General features: G+C 35.2%; 1 protein-coding gene across 7 annotated transcripts in view; it reads right to left on the bottom strand.

The window, feature by feature from the left end:
- The window catches only part of LOC114049920 (centrosomal protein of 170 kDa-like), a 172249-nt gene that overhangs the window by 45202 nt on the left and 110907 nt on the right, over positions 1–16140 (bottom strand). For 6 of the 7 annotated variants that reach the window (XM_027871379.1, XM_027871374.1, XM_027871378.1 and 3 more), the window contains exon 11: positions 1139–1288. The exons of the other annotated variant lie outside the window; for it this stretch is intronic. In XM_027871379.1, coding sequence (XP_027727180.1) covers positions 1139–1288 — 150 coding nt within the window. The remainder of the gene's footprint in view (positions 1–1138; positions 1289–16140) is intronic. 7 annotated transcript variants of the gene reach the window in all.

The following is a 16140-nucleotide window of genomic DNA, read 5'->3' on the forward strand; positions in this document are numbered from 1 at the left end:
TGTGTGTGTGTGTGTGTGTGTGTGTGTGTGTGTGTGTGTGTGTGTGTGCGTGTGTGTATGTGTGGTGTGTGTGTGTGTGTGTGTGTGTGAGATGTACCTCACTAGTAAGCACTTGCTTTCTAGTTATTCCCATGGTCACAGAATTTACTGAATGAGAACTAGGAAAAAAAAACACCTCGTAGATAATCATCTCCTAGAATCACTTATTTACAGCTGGAAAGGACCTAGAGGATGTCAAGTTCAACTTCCTCATTTTACATATGAAGAACCTGAGGTCCAGAAAGATTCAATGATTTGCCCCAGGTCACAGAGGCAGTGTCAGAGTTGGACATGTGAACTCTGGTTCTCTGAGGTTATCACTTGTGCTTATATCTATTAAAGATGAGGAACCAGATTTAGAGAGGTCCAGTGACTTTCCAAGAATCACAGAGTAGAGTCAAATGAGAACCTTGAATCTCCTGATCCCAAGTTCAGGACTCTGATCTATGCCACACTTTCCTCTGTGCTTAAGTCTGATCTTCCCAAGTAGATGGTTATTTACAAGATCATAGGGGCTTGGTTTTCTATTTGAAAAAAAAAATTCCCTTAATACCTAGTGTCATACTAAGCATAAATAGCAAATGAAAGAGCACTGCTGTGGAATGACCTAGGTTCACACTCCACTTCCCATACTTAGCTGGGTGACCATGAGCAAGTCAAAATACCTCTGAGCCTCATTTTTTCTCATCTGTAAAGTGGGGATAAAAATGTCTATAGTAACTACCTCCTCACAGGATTTCTGGGAGGATTAAATTAAATAATATAAGAAAAGTACTTTATAAACTTTAAAGATATCTAAAAACCCCAGTTATTAGTAACATTATTTTGTGCTTAAAAATCTTTATTCAATTAATTTCACTTTTATCTGGAAAATACCTGGAAAAATATTGAATAGCTAAACTGCAAAATTTAAAAAAACCCTCAATTATTTAAAGACTGCTTTTAGCTTGCACTAGAACCAAAAATCTTGTGAAAACTAGATGTCTAAATGTGTTTTTACAAGAAACCTCCTATCACTCAAAATAATAATAAAATGGGTTTTTTTGAAATACATGTTTTCACAAAGAGAAAGAGTTAATCATCAGGAACAGAATTCTACCTCAGAATCAAGAAATCCAGATGTAATCAGTGTTTTTTTTTCTTCTGTTACTACTGCAGCAGAATTCAGAGCCCAATCTTTTATTAAATCTTTCTGGTTTTCATTGATAACAGGCCTATTATAATCCTGACCGTCATCTACTCCAAAGACCTGTGAAATGAAACCAATTATTATAGAGATTAAAAAGGAATGCCTAAGCATGAGGTTACAGAATGGATGGCATCATTAACTGTATAAAGGCCACTTTTTAAATATACCAATCTAAAACCGAAAAATAAAACCAACAATTTGAATAAGAGTTATGTTTTTTAAATGAAAAGCTGTGTATAAGTGCATGTCAGAAAATTCACTTGAAAAGATTAATTTGGTGAGGAACAAGGTATATCTAATCATAAAAATGAAAGTCTCTTCAAAACATTTCTCAACATTATCAGAAAAATAGACAATCTGATCAAAGAGGTATTTATTCTTTCCTTTCCTTCTTATTTATGACACAGTTAAATAAGATCATTACAAATATAAATATAAATTTTAATTCAATAAATCTCTCAAATTAAAAATTAAAGCTTAATCAATATGTAGTTTATTAATTTTTGTAAAGTGTCACTGCCCTGAGTTAATTTTATCACCAACTCAATAATCTCAATCCTCAAAACTACTGAGTTTTCCTTACTATTAGACTACCAGTCACTGCTTTCGACTTTGTTGCCATTAAAGGGGAAGAAATTTTGCCTGGATGAAAGCTGTAAGCTTATCAACTTTGCACATGGCAAAAAGTTAGAAGAGTTTGCTGATATAGTGATAAGACTCAGTACCATCCCCCCCCCCAAAAAAAATCTCTACTAATCAGAATGATAGGTAGCAGCCAACAAAATGAAATTTGATAAGAGAGCAACGCAATGTCCTACAAATTGGTTAAGAAAAATCAGTGGCACAAGTGCAAGGATGGAGAAATAGTGTTTCACTGAAAGCAGTCTAATGAATTATTTGCAGGTTCAAAATGAATAAGCAGTGTGATAGACAAAGTAGCCAATATGATTTTAATTTCTACTAATCAAATTCTGATATTTAGAACAAAGAAGGCACACTATACTCTGGACCACAGAATTCTTCCCTGGTTAGTACACATATTGGATTCCACATTTTAGAAGGGAAATTGAAAAACTGGGTCTTCTCTAGGAAGCAACTAGAAAATTGGGGAAACTCAAAACCTTGATATATGTGAATCAAATAAAATTACTAGAGATATTTAGTCTGGAAAAGAGACTATAAAGTTTATGAGAGCTGTCTTCAAATCGTTAAAAGGTTGTTATGTATAAGAGGAATAACATACAGTTTTTGGTGGTTTGTTTTTTTTTTTTGGACAGAACTAAAACTAACGAGAAATTTCAAGTGAGAGAGATTTTAACTAAAACAGCATAAAATGTCCTGGCAATTATTACTGCATAAAAATGGAATGGATCGTCTCAAGGAGGGCAGTCCCCTTTTCATTGAAGGTCTTCAAGCATAGGTTGGATGACTAGAAGTAGTTGGGGTTATTGTAGATAAGATTCATGATTTGGGTAAGCATTGGCTTAGATTTATCTGAAGCCCCTTCCACCTCTTTGTCTATGAATCTGATTATCTTTCAGAATTTTACAGTTAAGAAAACTGAGGATTAGTGAGATTAAGTAATTTGTCCAATGCCACAAAAATGAATTAATGGCAGAGCCAAAACTAGAAGCGAGATCTCCTATTCCAGAGGTCTACCTATTCTACCAAAATGCCTTTAATGTCAGTATGACTCACGTTCCCTATTCAACTCATTCTAGGGTAATAAGGTTTATTTTGTCTGCTTCTTTCTTTGAAGAGTGGTGTGCAAACTCTAGGTTCTACTTCCTTTTTTATTCTACTTTCTTTTCTGATTTTTAATTTAATTTAATTTTCATTTTTTATACTTTCATAATTTATAAAATTTTATATAAAATTATATAATTTATATAATTTAATTTTAAATTATTTTATTAAAATGATTAACCTTTTAATTTATTAGACAAAGGAGAGTATAATATTTGAAACTGATAAAATCCAGGGCGTATAGAATATGGAACTGTTTAACAAATCCCAGTATAATAGAAATAGAAGACAAAGAAGTTTTTAAGATACGCATCTATGTAATATATAGAACACTGGGTTATTAACAAATCTATAAAATCTCTTATCCCATAAGTAGGATATGGGTAAAGTACAAAGAGCTTCAAAATAGCTTTTGATAATTTCAGGGACGATAGATCCACAACGGATGCTTTAAAGAAACCATGTTTTATGTACATGCTCCTAAAGTAAAGTTGATATCTAGAAAGGCAATGCTTTCTTCCCAGATTTACCTCTTAAAGCATTAAGTTCTGGGCTGGGCTGGATAGTCAGTGCCTTTGATCCAGCAAGGTGATTTCTAAGTATGATAACAACAACTAGCAACAACAAGTTATCATTTATAGAGTGCTTTAAGTTTTGTGAAGTCTTTACAAATATCTCATTTGATCCTCACAAAAACCCTGGGAAGTAGTTGCTGTTATTATCCCCATTTTACAGATGAGGAAACTAAGGCAGAAAGAGGTTAAGTGACATACAGCTAGTTAAGGGTCATACAGCTAGTAAGTGCCTGGGGAAGGCTTTGAACTCAGGTCTTCCTGCCTCCAGGTCCAGCCTGTCATACCCACAATGCCACCTACTGAATTTGCTAATTACAGTTTAAAATGGTGCAATGATTAAAATATAAATTTAAGGGCAAGTATAAAATGTAATTTTAAATTAATTACAATGTAAACTTCTTCACAGTTTACACTGAGAAAACTTCCTGAGAACTTACAAATGAGAAAAATTTATTTATATTTTAATTCTCCAGTGTTTAGCAAAGTTCTTGCACAAATATAATCACTATGTGATGACAAATGTGCGCACCAGTGATCAATGAATATATACTGAATGAAGGAAATTAAATAAATTTTATGAAACTTGTGAAATTACAAGCAAAAAAAAGGAAAAGTTGATTTAGGGATAACCAATGGACACTGTATGCTCCACTGCTTCTTTACAATATCAAGAGAAATTTAGGAAAGCTACTACAAACATACTGGGTGGTCAATATTCTCTCATTATATTACATACCTTTCTCTTCTATGGTGGTGAGTTCATGGTGGGAATGGACAAGAACTGCAAAGAATGGAAAGGTATGGATAGGTTGCAATTGGCATCACCAGAAGAATATCCATGCCAGTATGATCAAAGATCCATTTGAGAGTAGATTTAGAGCTGGAAGGCACCTCAGATGTCATTTAGTGCAATCTCTTCCACTTACAGATGTTGGAAACTCAGAGAAGTTAAATGGTTTACTTAAAGTAATGGAAGTAATTATACAAGTCAGAACTTCTGACGCCAAATTCAAAATACTTTCCACTGCACTGTGCTGCCTCATTTTAATTTTTAATATGTATTTAATTTGGTCACAATATAAAATATGGAATTTAATAGAACTGTCCATTTATACTACAAGACTAGGAAACTGAAGGAAAACATGAGATATGTTTCCATAAATAGTTTAAAAGGCAGCAATGCTCAAAAGAGCACTGAAGTTATACTAAGACTGGGTTCAAGTCTTGACCTGGCCACTTTTGGCAAACCTAATTCTCAATTTCCTCATCTGTCAAATGGGAACAATAACGCAGGTACTACCTACCTACAACACATGGGTGTTATGAAGACTATGTGAAATAATTTTTAACCAAAAAGTGTCATGTAATTATAAACTGGAATTACTATAAAATACACTTATGGTGAAAATCATTTGAAGACTATTCTTTTTATTTGAAAAAATACTAAAGACTATGACTGAATGAATCCATTTCCCTTATTCCACCACCTTCTGTGATCCTATTTCATTTTGTTCTTTTCTTTTAACAATCTATGACCCACGTCTATGTGGAATGTCAGTCCACAACCCCTGGGAACCTTTAGAATTTTCAGGGGTCTCAACCTTAAGCTGAGTGAGTCCAGATGATCTGATCTAATATGAGTATACAAGCACTCAGGGTGACAGTAATGAAATGTAATATAACTGACAGCAAAGGAGACAAAAAATCAAAACAAAACAAAACCTAAAAGGCAGAGATAAGAACTCAAATGTCATAACATTCAGGATACACTTACTATACAGGAGCACAGGCCTTTAGGTCCTCAGGGAATCACAGTACAAAAAGATAATATAAAAACTCATCCTCGTAACGACACTAAATTATTAAGAAAATGTTAAATTATGTTAGGTAAAGTCCAAAAAGCCAAAGAACCATGTAGTATTTTTAAAAGTTTTAGAAGCAAAATAGTAAAAAACTTAACAAAATTTGATGCTTAAACTCTCAGTTATAAAGAATGGCTCACTTTTCATCATCTTGCCTCCCCACCCCTTAGTCCCCCTTCTAGATAGCTTTGGGCTTACTGCATTTTCTTTGAAGAAGGTATACAAAAATACATTCACACAAACATCAGATCTACATTTAGTATTCCCCTTTTACCATTAACTTATAATATCTATTCCTCATAGACATTTTTACTAGACTTCATGATACAAATATGATCAGATATGAGATCAAGAAAGTATTTTACTGCTAAATCTGGACAAAGGAACTTTAGAACAACGTCGAAAAACCCTCATTTTCCTATGAATAGTTCTGGGAGTTTGAGAAGATAATATTTGGAAAAACTATATTCCCAGAAATTGCTTTTAATAAGCAGAGTCTAGGGGCAGCTAGGTGGTGCAATGGATAGAGCACTGGCCCTGAAGTCAGGAGGACCTGAGTTCAAATCTGGCCTCAGACCAAACATTTGACACTTACTAGCTGTGTGACCCTGGGCAAGTCACTTAACCCCAATTGTCTAAAAAAAAATAAGCATAGTCTAGATTTTTGCTAAATTATGAATTTTAAATGTAGGAAAGCATAATACCTTAAAGTACCATATCCTAAATTCAGTAGTTTGAGATTTTAAAATTCCATAAAACAAGGTTATTTTCCCCACTAGATGTCCTCAAATTATAACTTTTCAATGTATGCATGTATGTACATATGTATACATACATGTGTACATACACGCATACATGGAAGAGCTACAATCATAAGGCATATAGGGATACATCACATGATAAATACACATATGTATGCACACATATATCAGTTAACTGGACTATAACTATAAAAGAATAAATTGGGTTTTGAAGGGCTTTATTTGCATTTCAATTAAACTGTGAACTATTTTACAAAGTATCTTAAAGTCCAGGAGAATTCATACCACCATTAAATTTAAGTCAACTAAGAATATTCACTATTATAAGGAGTAGATAAAAAAGTGAGAAACAATTGGCATATTCAGTCAAATATCATTATGAACTAAAGGTAACAATATCCTCAAACTGCTACCTCACAAAGAAAAGGAAGCAGAATTCTAACATAAACAAAAGAGCATAGCTGCATATAAAAAGAATTAGGAAGTATTTACTGCATATGTTATCAGGGACATTGGTCTCAGGAAATAATTGGCGACCTTGTAATCCTAAACAGGATTAGGAAATGTATTTAACAAAAGATTTTTCTAGCAATCCCTTTCATTTAAATTTTTCTTGCTACCATAAGACCCAATACTTCATTGCAAACTCATAGCATTATTAAGATATTAACTATTAAAACGGTGAAATTTCAGGGTCCTCAATACTTAATTACATTTGTGTTCCAGTTCCATTTTTGGCCTTTAGAAACTTGGGGTTGAGAAATTATGAATCCTAGCTCTGAGACCTTGGAGATTCAGTGGAATTTGGGGGTTACAGGTTTGATGTGGGACATTTCTCTACTAGTGGGCACATATGGGACTTCCCACAAGTTACATAAATCTAAGACTTGGATTTCTGAATCTGATGTCTAGTGATCTTCTAATAGCTAAAAGGCAAACTGTTGTTATGCCAAAACACACACATACCACTCTTTCCCTTTCTCCCTCTCTCTCTCTCTCTTCCCCCCACATTCATTTTTTTAAAAAAATTTTGAGTTCTGAATTCTTTCCCTCCCTCAATCCCCTCCAAACCCAAAGTTGAGAAGGCAAGCAATGATACCCATTATACATGTGAAGTTGTGCAAAACATTCCATATTAGTCATGATGCAAAAAATAAGAAAAAAAGCAAAAAATTAAAATAAAAAAATACATGTTTCAACTGCTACTCAAGACTTCATCAGCTGTCTCTCTTGGAGGTATCTGTAATAAAGGTACTTGACCTACAGTTTAACCTAGAATTTAGTCATTCTAATAAACATATTCACCTTTAAAGGACCCAAGTAGTGGCAAATGCACACTTCTCTTTATTAAAGTACTGCTGATCTAAATCTAAATCAAGATGACCAATTCAAAAGGACGATAGGCAGATGTCATGATGGTTAGAAAAAAAAAGGCATTTAACTTCAAACATATCAAGTAAACTATCCCAAATTCAATTCAAATTTAATGAGTGAATATTCACAGGTTCTTGTTTGAGAGGTAAAGGACTTGGCAGAGCTGTTTTTTTCATATCTATTGGCAATAAGAAATATCATTTAATGGGATATCAGGTTATTTTGTGTTTCAGATATCATGATTAACAATTTGCATGATAACCATTTGCAAAAAAAGGTGATGAAGATAATTCCAGCTTCTGTGCCATGTGATAGAACATTTCAAACTTGAGGAAAATATAGTGAGATGCAAACTATATGACATTACAATTAGATGAATTGAGAACCAAAAAGTCTAGAAATAATGGGATTAAAAGAAGAACCATTAATAGTTCCATGTAAACTTAACAAGGGGTTTCCGGTACAGTGCCCCCAGTGCCTGTACAGTGTCTGTACTTGGTCCTATGCTGTTTTACATTTTTATCAATAAATTGGATTAAAGCATAGCAGGCAAAGATGGCCTTTTCTGATCCCCCAGTTGTTAATTTGTCCCTTTTACACCCTGTCAAAATAACTTTGTATTTATTTTGTATACATTTTCTATTTAAATTTCTATGAATATTTTGTATCACTCCTCTGTCCCAAGTAGATGTAAGCCCCTCAGGGGAAGACATTTTCTCACTTTTATATTTGTAACCCCAGTACTTAGCCAAGTATTAGCACATACTAAACAGTTAATAGAGGGTTGCTGATTGACTGGGTGATGGCATGCTCACTGAATTTTCAAATGACACAAAGCTGAGAGGATGGCTAATAGTTTTGGTAGGCTAGAATACTGGGCTTAGGTAGGATAAATGTAAAATTTTATATCTGAGTTTAAAACTCTACTTCACAAGATGAGGGCAAGCAACGTAAGATTGTTTCTCTGAAAAATATCTGGGTGTTTTAGTAGAGTGCAAGCTCAATGTAAGGCAATAAAGCGAATCCAATTTGGGGATACAGTAAGAGAGGCATAGCTTCACACAACCCCAGATATGCCACATCTGGAATGTTTTCATTTCTGGGTGCTACTGTGTGCTGGAAGGATAGATATAAGCTGGAAAATGTCCAGAAGTGATCGAGTTTATGATCAAGATTGTGAAAGGTCTTGAGTTCATACAGGAACTGGGAAAGTTAAAGTTAAAGATGGAGAAGAAAACAAATACTTGGCAGCAGAGGAGTAGAAGGCAGGAGATATGATGGACGTGTTCAGGTATATGAAGGGCTCTCAGGTGGAATAGGGATTAAATTTGTTTTGTTTTGTGTCCAAAGGGCAGAAACAGCAACAACTAGTATAAGTTGTCATGGAGGAGAATTTAATTTTGATGTCAGGAAAATGTTTCCTAATAATTAGAAGCATTGAAAAGAAGAAGCTAGGTGATGCAGTAGATAGAATAATGGTCCTATAGTCAGGAAGACCTGAGTTCAAATCTTGTCTTAGATACTTAGCTGTATGACACTGGGCAAATCATTTAATCTCTCAGTTTCTTCATCTGTAAAATTAGGATAATAATAGCACCTACCAAGAACAACTTAACTCCAAAAGTTGTTATAAAGCTAAAATGAGATATCTATAATGCACTTTGCAAATCTTATATAAATGATAGCTATTATTTTAAATGGAAATGGTCTGCCTCAAGAGGGTGCAGGATTCCCTTCAACAGAGGTCTTAAATGAAAGGCTAGATCAGGGGCAAGGAATTTGTGGCCTCGAGGCCAAATGTGCCCCTCTAGGTCCTCAAGTGTGGCCCTTTGAATCCAAACTTGAGGACCTAGAGGGCCATATGTGGCTTGAAGCTACAGGTTCTCCACCCTGGGCTAGATGATTACTTAATGAGAGTATGTTTTAGATGTGATTCTTTTTGAAGTGTGCTTTGGAATGGTAATGTCTTTCTAACTGAAATTCTGATTTGGTTGGGCTATACAATAGCAAAATTAGGTGGATTTGAAACCAGTTGAAAGGCTGGACCCAATGAGTAATGAGGAACTGTTCTATATCAGATTGGTAGATTGCTTTCGGGATCTATATTTGGCCCTTTTGTCATTTTTTGTTTCTGGTAAAGAAATAGATAAAGGAATAGAGGAAACAAAATTTTCAGATGATACCAAACAAGTAAGGAAAGCTAAAATTTTGGATCTCAGAGTCCTCAGGATCCAAAAAGATCCTGAAAGGCTAGAATGCTGAGCCTGTTCAGCCAGGCACTGTCCTAAGCATTTTACAAATATCTCATTTAATCCTCACAACTCTGTCAGGTAGGCTCTGCTACCTTCATTTTATAGTTGGAGAAATGAGGCAAACAGAGGTTAGGTGACTTGCCCAAGTGTATAAGACTGGATTTAAACTCAGGTCTTTCATGACTCCAGGCCCAGCATTTTATTCACTGTGCTATCTAGCTGCTTCATATACAGATAGACAATGGGCTACCTAAGAAGGTCATGGGTTAACACTAAAGAGAAGCCTTCAAAGAAAAATCTGAATAACTACTTTTTGGTATGTTATTAAGTAGAGTCTTATTTAGGGACAAGTTAAACTAGGTGGTCTCTGAATTCTCTTCCAATTCTGAGGCTTTGTAAATTTAACTGACACTTACAGAATCAGGATCATAGACAAAAATGGACTAAGCTAATTAGCTGGCATATGCAAGTTGAATGTATACTCACATATGTATCCATAGAGTAATTGGTACTTATAGCAGCATGGTATATACACTGAAAAAATTTTCAAGAAAATATCAGTGTCTATAGAAACAAACTGCAGTTATTTAGGAGTTTAAAGTTTGGTGGTAATAATTTTTAAATAAATAAATATTTTTATTCATTACACTGTTATGTATATAGGTGGTCTTTAATAAATACTTAAAATAATAGAATTTTAGAGCTGATAGAGCATTTGAGGTTAATGTAGTCAAAAATCTTAATTTTACAATAGGAGAAACTGAGATTCAGGAAAGTTTAAGTGACTTACCTAAAGTCATACAGTTAGAAGTAAATCTGATAACAGAATTCAGCTTTCAGCTTTTCTGAGTGTTAAGGGCTATTTCCTCTACACCATGTTCATGCTTGAGAAATAGAGGGAGAAATTACTGACATCAAGACCCTCTCACCAAATGAATAAAGCTTACTGGAAATTAAATTTTAGTGATGCTTGTGAAAGTATCTGCCTGCCTTGAAGTTTTAGCAGAAAAAACCCTCTTTTTTGTTGTTGTATTTTGCTGAATATAAAAAAACCTAATATATGAGGGGGTAGAAACATTAGTACAGAGAAGTATGTGGTGAGTAAAAATAGTACTTCACAAACCCCACTTTTTAGCAAATTAAGAGATTCTCTTATTTCAAAAGTAAGATTCAGAAAGCATTACCCTCCCTTTTAGATAAGTACTAAAATGAGTCTAAAAATAAAGTTAGAAATATTCATCCATGTTTTACATTGAAGGTGCTTAAATTATTTTACCAAGACAATAAAACATAGACCTACAATGAGGTCTCCTGTATGCATAAGATAAATATGAAAAACAATATGCTTCCCCAAAGTGTAACTTCAGAATGCAATTGTTGATCAAGGAACAGTAGAAGCAACCATATTATAGACTTTCCATGTTACGGTGAGCAAAAGCAGTACACATGCTTGTGGGAAATATTAATATCTGAACACTTGAAAATGCCTTTAGAGAAATGGGGCAGCATCTAGGAACACACACTATATTAGCACCTTTTTGAAATGCCCTACAAAAGGTATTTGGCTTCTATGTCAAAGCTGTGGCAATTTGTTTCTTGATGTGATTGTATTTCCAATTTCTGGTTCATATAATATTTCAATAAAACTCAAATATCCATTAAAAAATCCTCCCCACCCTCTTGTCAGCTTGTTTTTGTATGCTGTCTTTTCCCATTAGATTATAATCTTTCTTATTTGTATTCCTCCTTCTCATCATCTGCCACCCCAACCCACCCCCAAGAAAAAAGACCTGTCTCTAAAAGGTCCTATTTTACCTGTTATAGGAAAACTGACCACTGGACAATGTGGTTGGTAACAAGCAGGAACATCTGGAGGACTTTCATCTTCTATAGGAAAACCCTGTCACAAGGAGTTAGATGGCCAAGGAATGGGGCCAGCTGACACACAAGCAGTATGTTCTTCTCACTAGTGAGCATACCAGAGAAGAGACACAGAATCATACCCATATCAGGGAAATTTCACTTTGGGAAACCTGAATGAAAAAGTAGGGCTTTTAAAACACCCCAGAAGCTTATCCGGATCTCATTCAAACAACCTAAACCACTTAAAGCAGGGGTTCTGAAATTTTTATGGGGGGGTATTGGACCCCTTTTGCAGTCTGGTGAAACTTTCTAACCCTTTCTCAGACTGTTTTTAAAAATAATTCATAATGGGAAGAAAAGATAAACTTCAGTTACAGGTTATTGGAAATAAAGATATAATTTTTTCTCATCCACATTCATGGACCCCATAAAATCTATCCACAAACTCCTGATTAAGAACTCCTGACTAAAAGCACCAAGTAAGTCACCTTGATTAATCAGCAACCATTAAGTCTTTCCTCTTCCTTAAATATCCTGACTAATGCTGTTCCCACATCCTGCCACAATACTATATTACTTCCTTTCTGAGGCCTTTCCTAATTCCTAATTCTTCTAGAAAGTATTATACTCCCATCCAAAATTAGGGTCACTATTTAAAGTTGGTAGGGCCTTTTGAGGTCATAAATTCCAAACTCCTTCAGTTTACTGATGAAGAAACTAGGTACTAAGATAGGTACAAGGAGGTTAAGTGATTTTCCCAGGCTCATGCAGCTTAGTGAATGAGGTGAGATTTGAATTAAGGTTTTCATGACTCCAGGTCCAAAGCCCCACTACCCACTACAATAATTGTTGTGTGGGTGTGTGAGTGTGTGTGTGTGTGTGTGTGTGTGTGTGTGTGTATGTGTTTACCTATGTACTCTTAGTATGCCCTCTTGAGGACAGAGAATGTTTGATTTTTCTTCGTCTCCCCAACGTCTAGTACAGTGACTGGTAGGCGCTTATAAAATTGAATTTTCCTACTTTCTTCCTTGATCTCTCTTCCTCAGTGTAAATACCCTTATAAAGTCACACTTAAAAAACCAATGGTAACCAATCATACTAATTCTTTGTGTAGATCTACTGGAAACTACTTGCCACTTCTGACTTCAAGTACTGGGTAATACATTTTGTTTACCTCTGACCAGTTCTCCCACTTCTGATACTGTACTTGAATTAAAGATGGAAATAGGATTTGTCTCCAATTTCTATATAAAGTTAAGACCATCATAAGGGTGTGAACAGCCTTATTGTGTAGAAGAGGCAGAACCCAGCAAGTCTACACTTCAATAGAAAGAAAGGCAGAGAGCTCAGTGGACCCTATCCAAGGAAATCCTCTTTAGTAGACCACTGCTGACCACCACCCCTCCTCACGCATGTCACTCAGACCATCATACCAAGGCATGACCAAGATTCTGTCACTGCTCTGCATGTATTGGCCAATGAATGCCTCAAATTAAGCCTGATGTTTTCTCTTGTATAAGAAAATGTATCATAACATTGCTGGCCGGGCTGGTTATTTGAGAAACATCTTAGTTGCCAAAGAAACATCTTATTTCTCGCATGTCTGTGGCACCTCTTAAATACTCCGTAAGGGGTTCATCCAATTTGTTGGGGGATTTCTTCTAGATCTCTTTAGACTGCAGGGATGCCAATACCGGTTACATTGGTAAGCCTTTACTCTTGCTACATGACTATCCCATGCCTTTTTCTGGTCATACATGACTGTGATGATATCGTTTATACATACCCCTTTGTCCTATATAATTCGTTGTGGGTAATATTTTGTTTCCTACTCACACTCATCATGAATGTCTCTGTTGTTCTTTAGTTGACTCACAATAATTAGTTAAAATACCATTGTATTCCATGATTTATACCATATAGTATCACTGGAAAAATATTTATATTTTTGAAAGAGGACTTTTTCCATGAAGAAATCTAGGATCATTAAATGAACTATACAACTTTCAAAAAGCAATCTAATTCACACTCCTCAGGTCTGGGCCCAGTTATCTGTAACAATACATATGTCTAAGACAGACCAATTATAAAAGTTGTCCACTCAATTACTTATCATAGTCTTCACAAAAGGTATTATTTACTTGGTCTTCTTGCATAGATCATTAGGCTGAACATTTTAGAGTGCTTATGGATTTCATTTAAAAGATTCTGCATGTTCTGGACCTTGGTATACTCAAGATTTCATTTGCAAATATGAATATCAGTAGAACCTTCATCTTCTGTTGGGAATCTCTTTTTCACGTGGAGTCTCAATTGGACATTATCCTTGACAGTAGCAAACAGGTATTACAATCAGAAATCTCCTTGTCTTATGCTTTGCTTGTGATTAATAATATCAAGAGGGTTGCCAGAATTCCCTTTATTGTTGTATTTTTAAAAGTAAATTTGTATGATTTTAATATATGCATAGGAGACAACTTATTAGAGGAGAACCTTTAGGACACTATTTTGGTCTACCAAATCAAATGCTTTCTTAGAGGTAATAAACAATCAACAAAGTAGGAAGCTGTATCGTCTATATCTTTCATTTGTGTGGCTACAGAGATGTGGACTGTCATGGAACACTGTTCGTGAAAAGCTTGTGTATTCCTTTCTCAGATTTTCATCTAGGATATTCTGGATGCACGTGTAGCTTATTCTTCTATTGCAGAACACTGGGGACTGTAATACTAGGAGTACCAATGTGAAGACTACAATGCCAATGATGAGAAAAAGTTGATAGAGCATTTCCAATTTCCATCTTCTTTTATATCCTTCCTCCAGTTTGATTCTGAAGTACTTGTAAGATGATATGACTTAGTTAGGTCTCCAGGCAGATTTTCATTGTTTCTGTTGTTTCAATCCTCTAGTTCTTATTGTTTTATGCGGTGATATAATGGTGTCACGTCCTGCATTCATTTAAAACATGTAAATTCAACTACAGTCATTAGAGGGGAGGGGAGACAGCGGGGAGGAAAGGAGAGGAAAGGGGAAAAGAAGTAGAAAGGAAGAAAAGAGGGAGACAGAATAACAATTTAAAACAGTATGGGTGATTTTGTTCACCATTCTGAAAGAGTATGCCCTGGAATGAGCATAAAATGAGAACATAAATCAGCAGTTGTCTCAGTTCCCACATAGCTCTCCCCATGTAAGCATCCTCTTGTATTGATTGTGACTCTAGAATATCTTTCTTCATGATGCCTACAAAAGATCCTATTCATTCAGCTTAAGTTGGTAGAGCTAATGAGAAAAATATCTTTAGCTGGCTTTTCTAGAATCCTGGTCAGCTAGAAGGCCTCTGTTGTGTTTCTACTAACTTCCTCATAATCTTTCTTCTTGCTTCACGGTGAAGTAGGAATAGATAGTAACATGGTGGTTCAATCACTCGCTAACATGTATGTATTTGTAATCTTTAATACACTCACAATTATACGTGATACCCTATCACAGGTATTTTTCCCATATCAGCTTTCCTGCTAGGTAATCAGTTGTTTCCAATCCGTTATAGTCATTTTCATTTTCTGGTAATGGTATTTGGCACTTGCTCCATCTAGTGCCACCTGCCTCACTTTTTGAAGAACGAATTTACCATATATAGGCACGAGGCTTCTGTATAGATTGAAAGTCGGCACTCATGTCATTCCTCACTTCTCAAGCCTGTTTGTCAACATATTTTGGCTTTTCTGTCTAACTTCCCACCAAGTATTAAAGCATAAGTTGATTTCATTTAGAAGGGCTTATCAAGTTATTTGTAGAATTCCTCAATATCTTCATCTTCAGCAAGAGATGTTGGTACATTAAAAAATAATTTGCTTTACAGTGGTCTTTTGGTCTTTTTTTTTAATGCTTATAACAGCAGCAATACAAAATAACCAAATGTCTTATGAAAGTGTTACTGTTTCACTCTGGATACATGATAAAAGCAACTCCATTAACTTTTCTTTAAAAGGCCACTCAATTTGTTTTGAGTACAAAGTAAACAAAGTTACTAATGTTGCTAGAGAGCACATAGGTGACTTGAATAGTTAAAAAAAAAGTATGTTTTTTTTCCTGGTGTTTTGATTTTGTTTCCTTTAAAAACACACACATACACAATATAATTATGTATATGCTTAAGTAGCCTGTCTAAACTAAGGGATCAGGTGGGGAGAGAATAAAAAGAAAAGGAAAGGGGAAGAGCAGGAAGGAGAAGAAACAAAGAAGGAAGAAACGAGCTCAGACATCTAGTGCACTTGAGAAGTGGGAAGGAGCAGGTAGGGTGTCGCTGCTAATGCAGAAGGCCTAGGGATGGCTTTGCCAGGATCGCCAAGATATTATTTTCCTATAGCCTCCTGAGGTGGGTCACCGGTGATTCGTAATGAGTAACCTCGAAAGTTCCTGAGTGAGCTTGTGACTTCGACACAGTTGTCATGAACGCACGACCTGACTTTCCAAAGAAAA

The sequence above is a fragment of the Vombatus ursinus genome, unplaced genomic scaffold, assembly GCF_900497805.2.
Source record: "Vombatus ursinus unplaced genomic scaffold, bare-nosed wombat genome assembly UNPS02014798.1, whole genome shotgun sequence".
In the NCBI taxonomy this organism is placed as follows: domain Eukaryota; kingdom Metazoa; phylum Chordata; class Mammalia; order Diprotodontia; family Vombatidae; genus Vombatus; species Vombatus ursinus.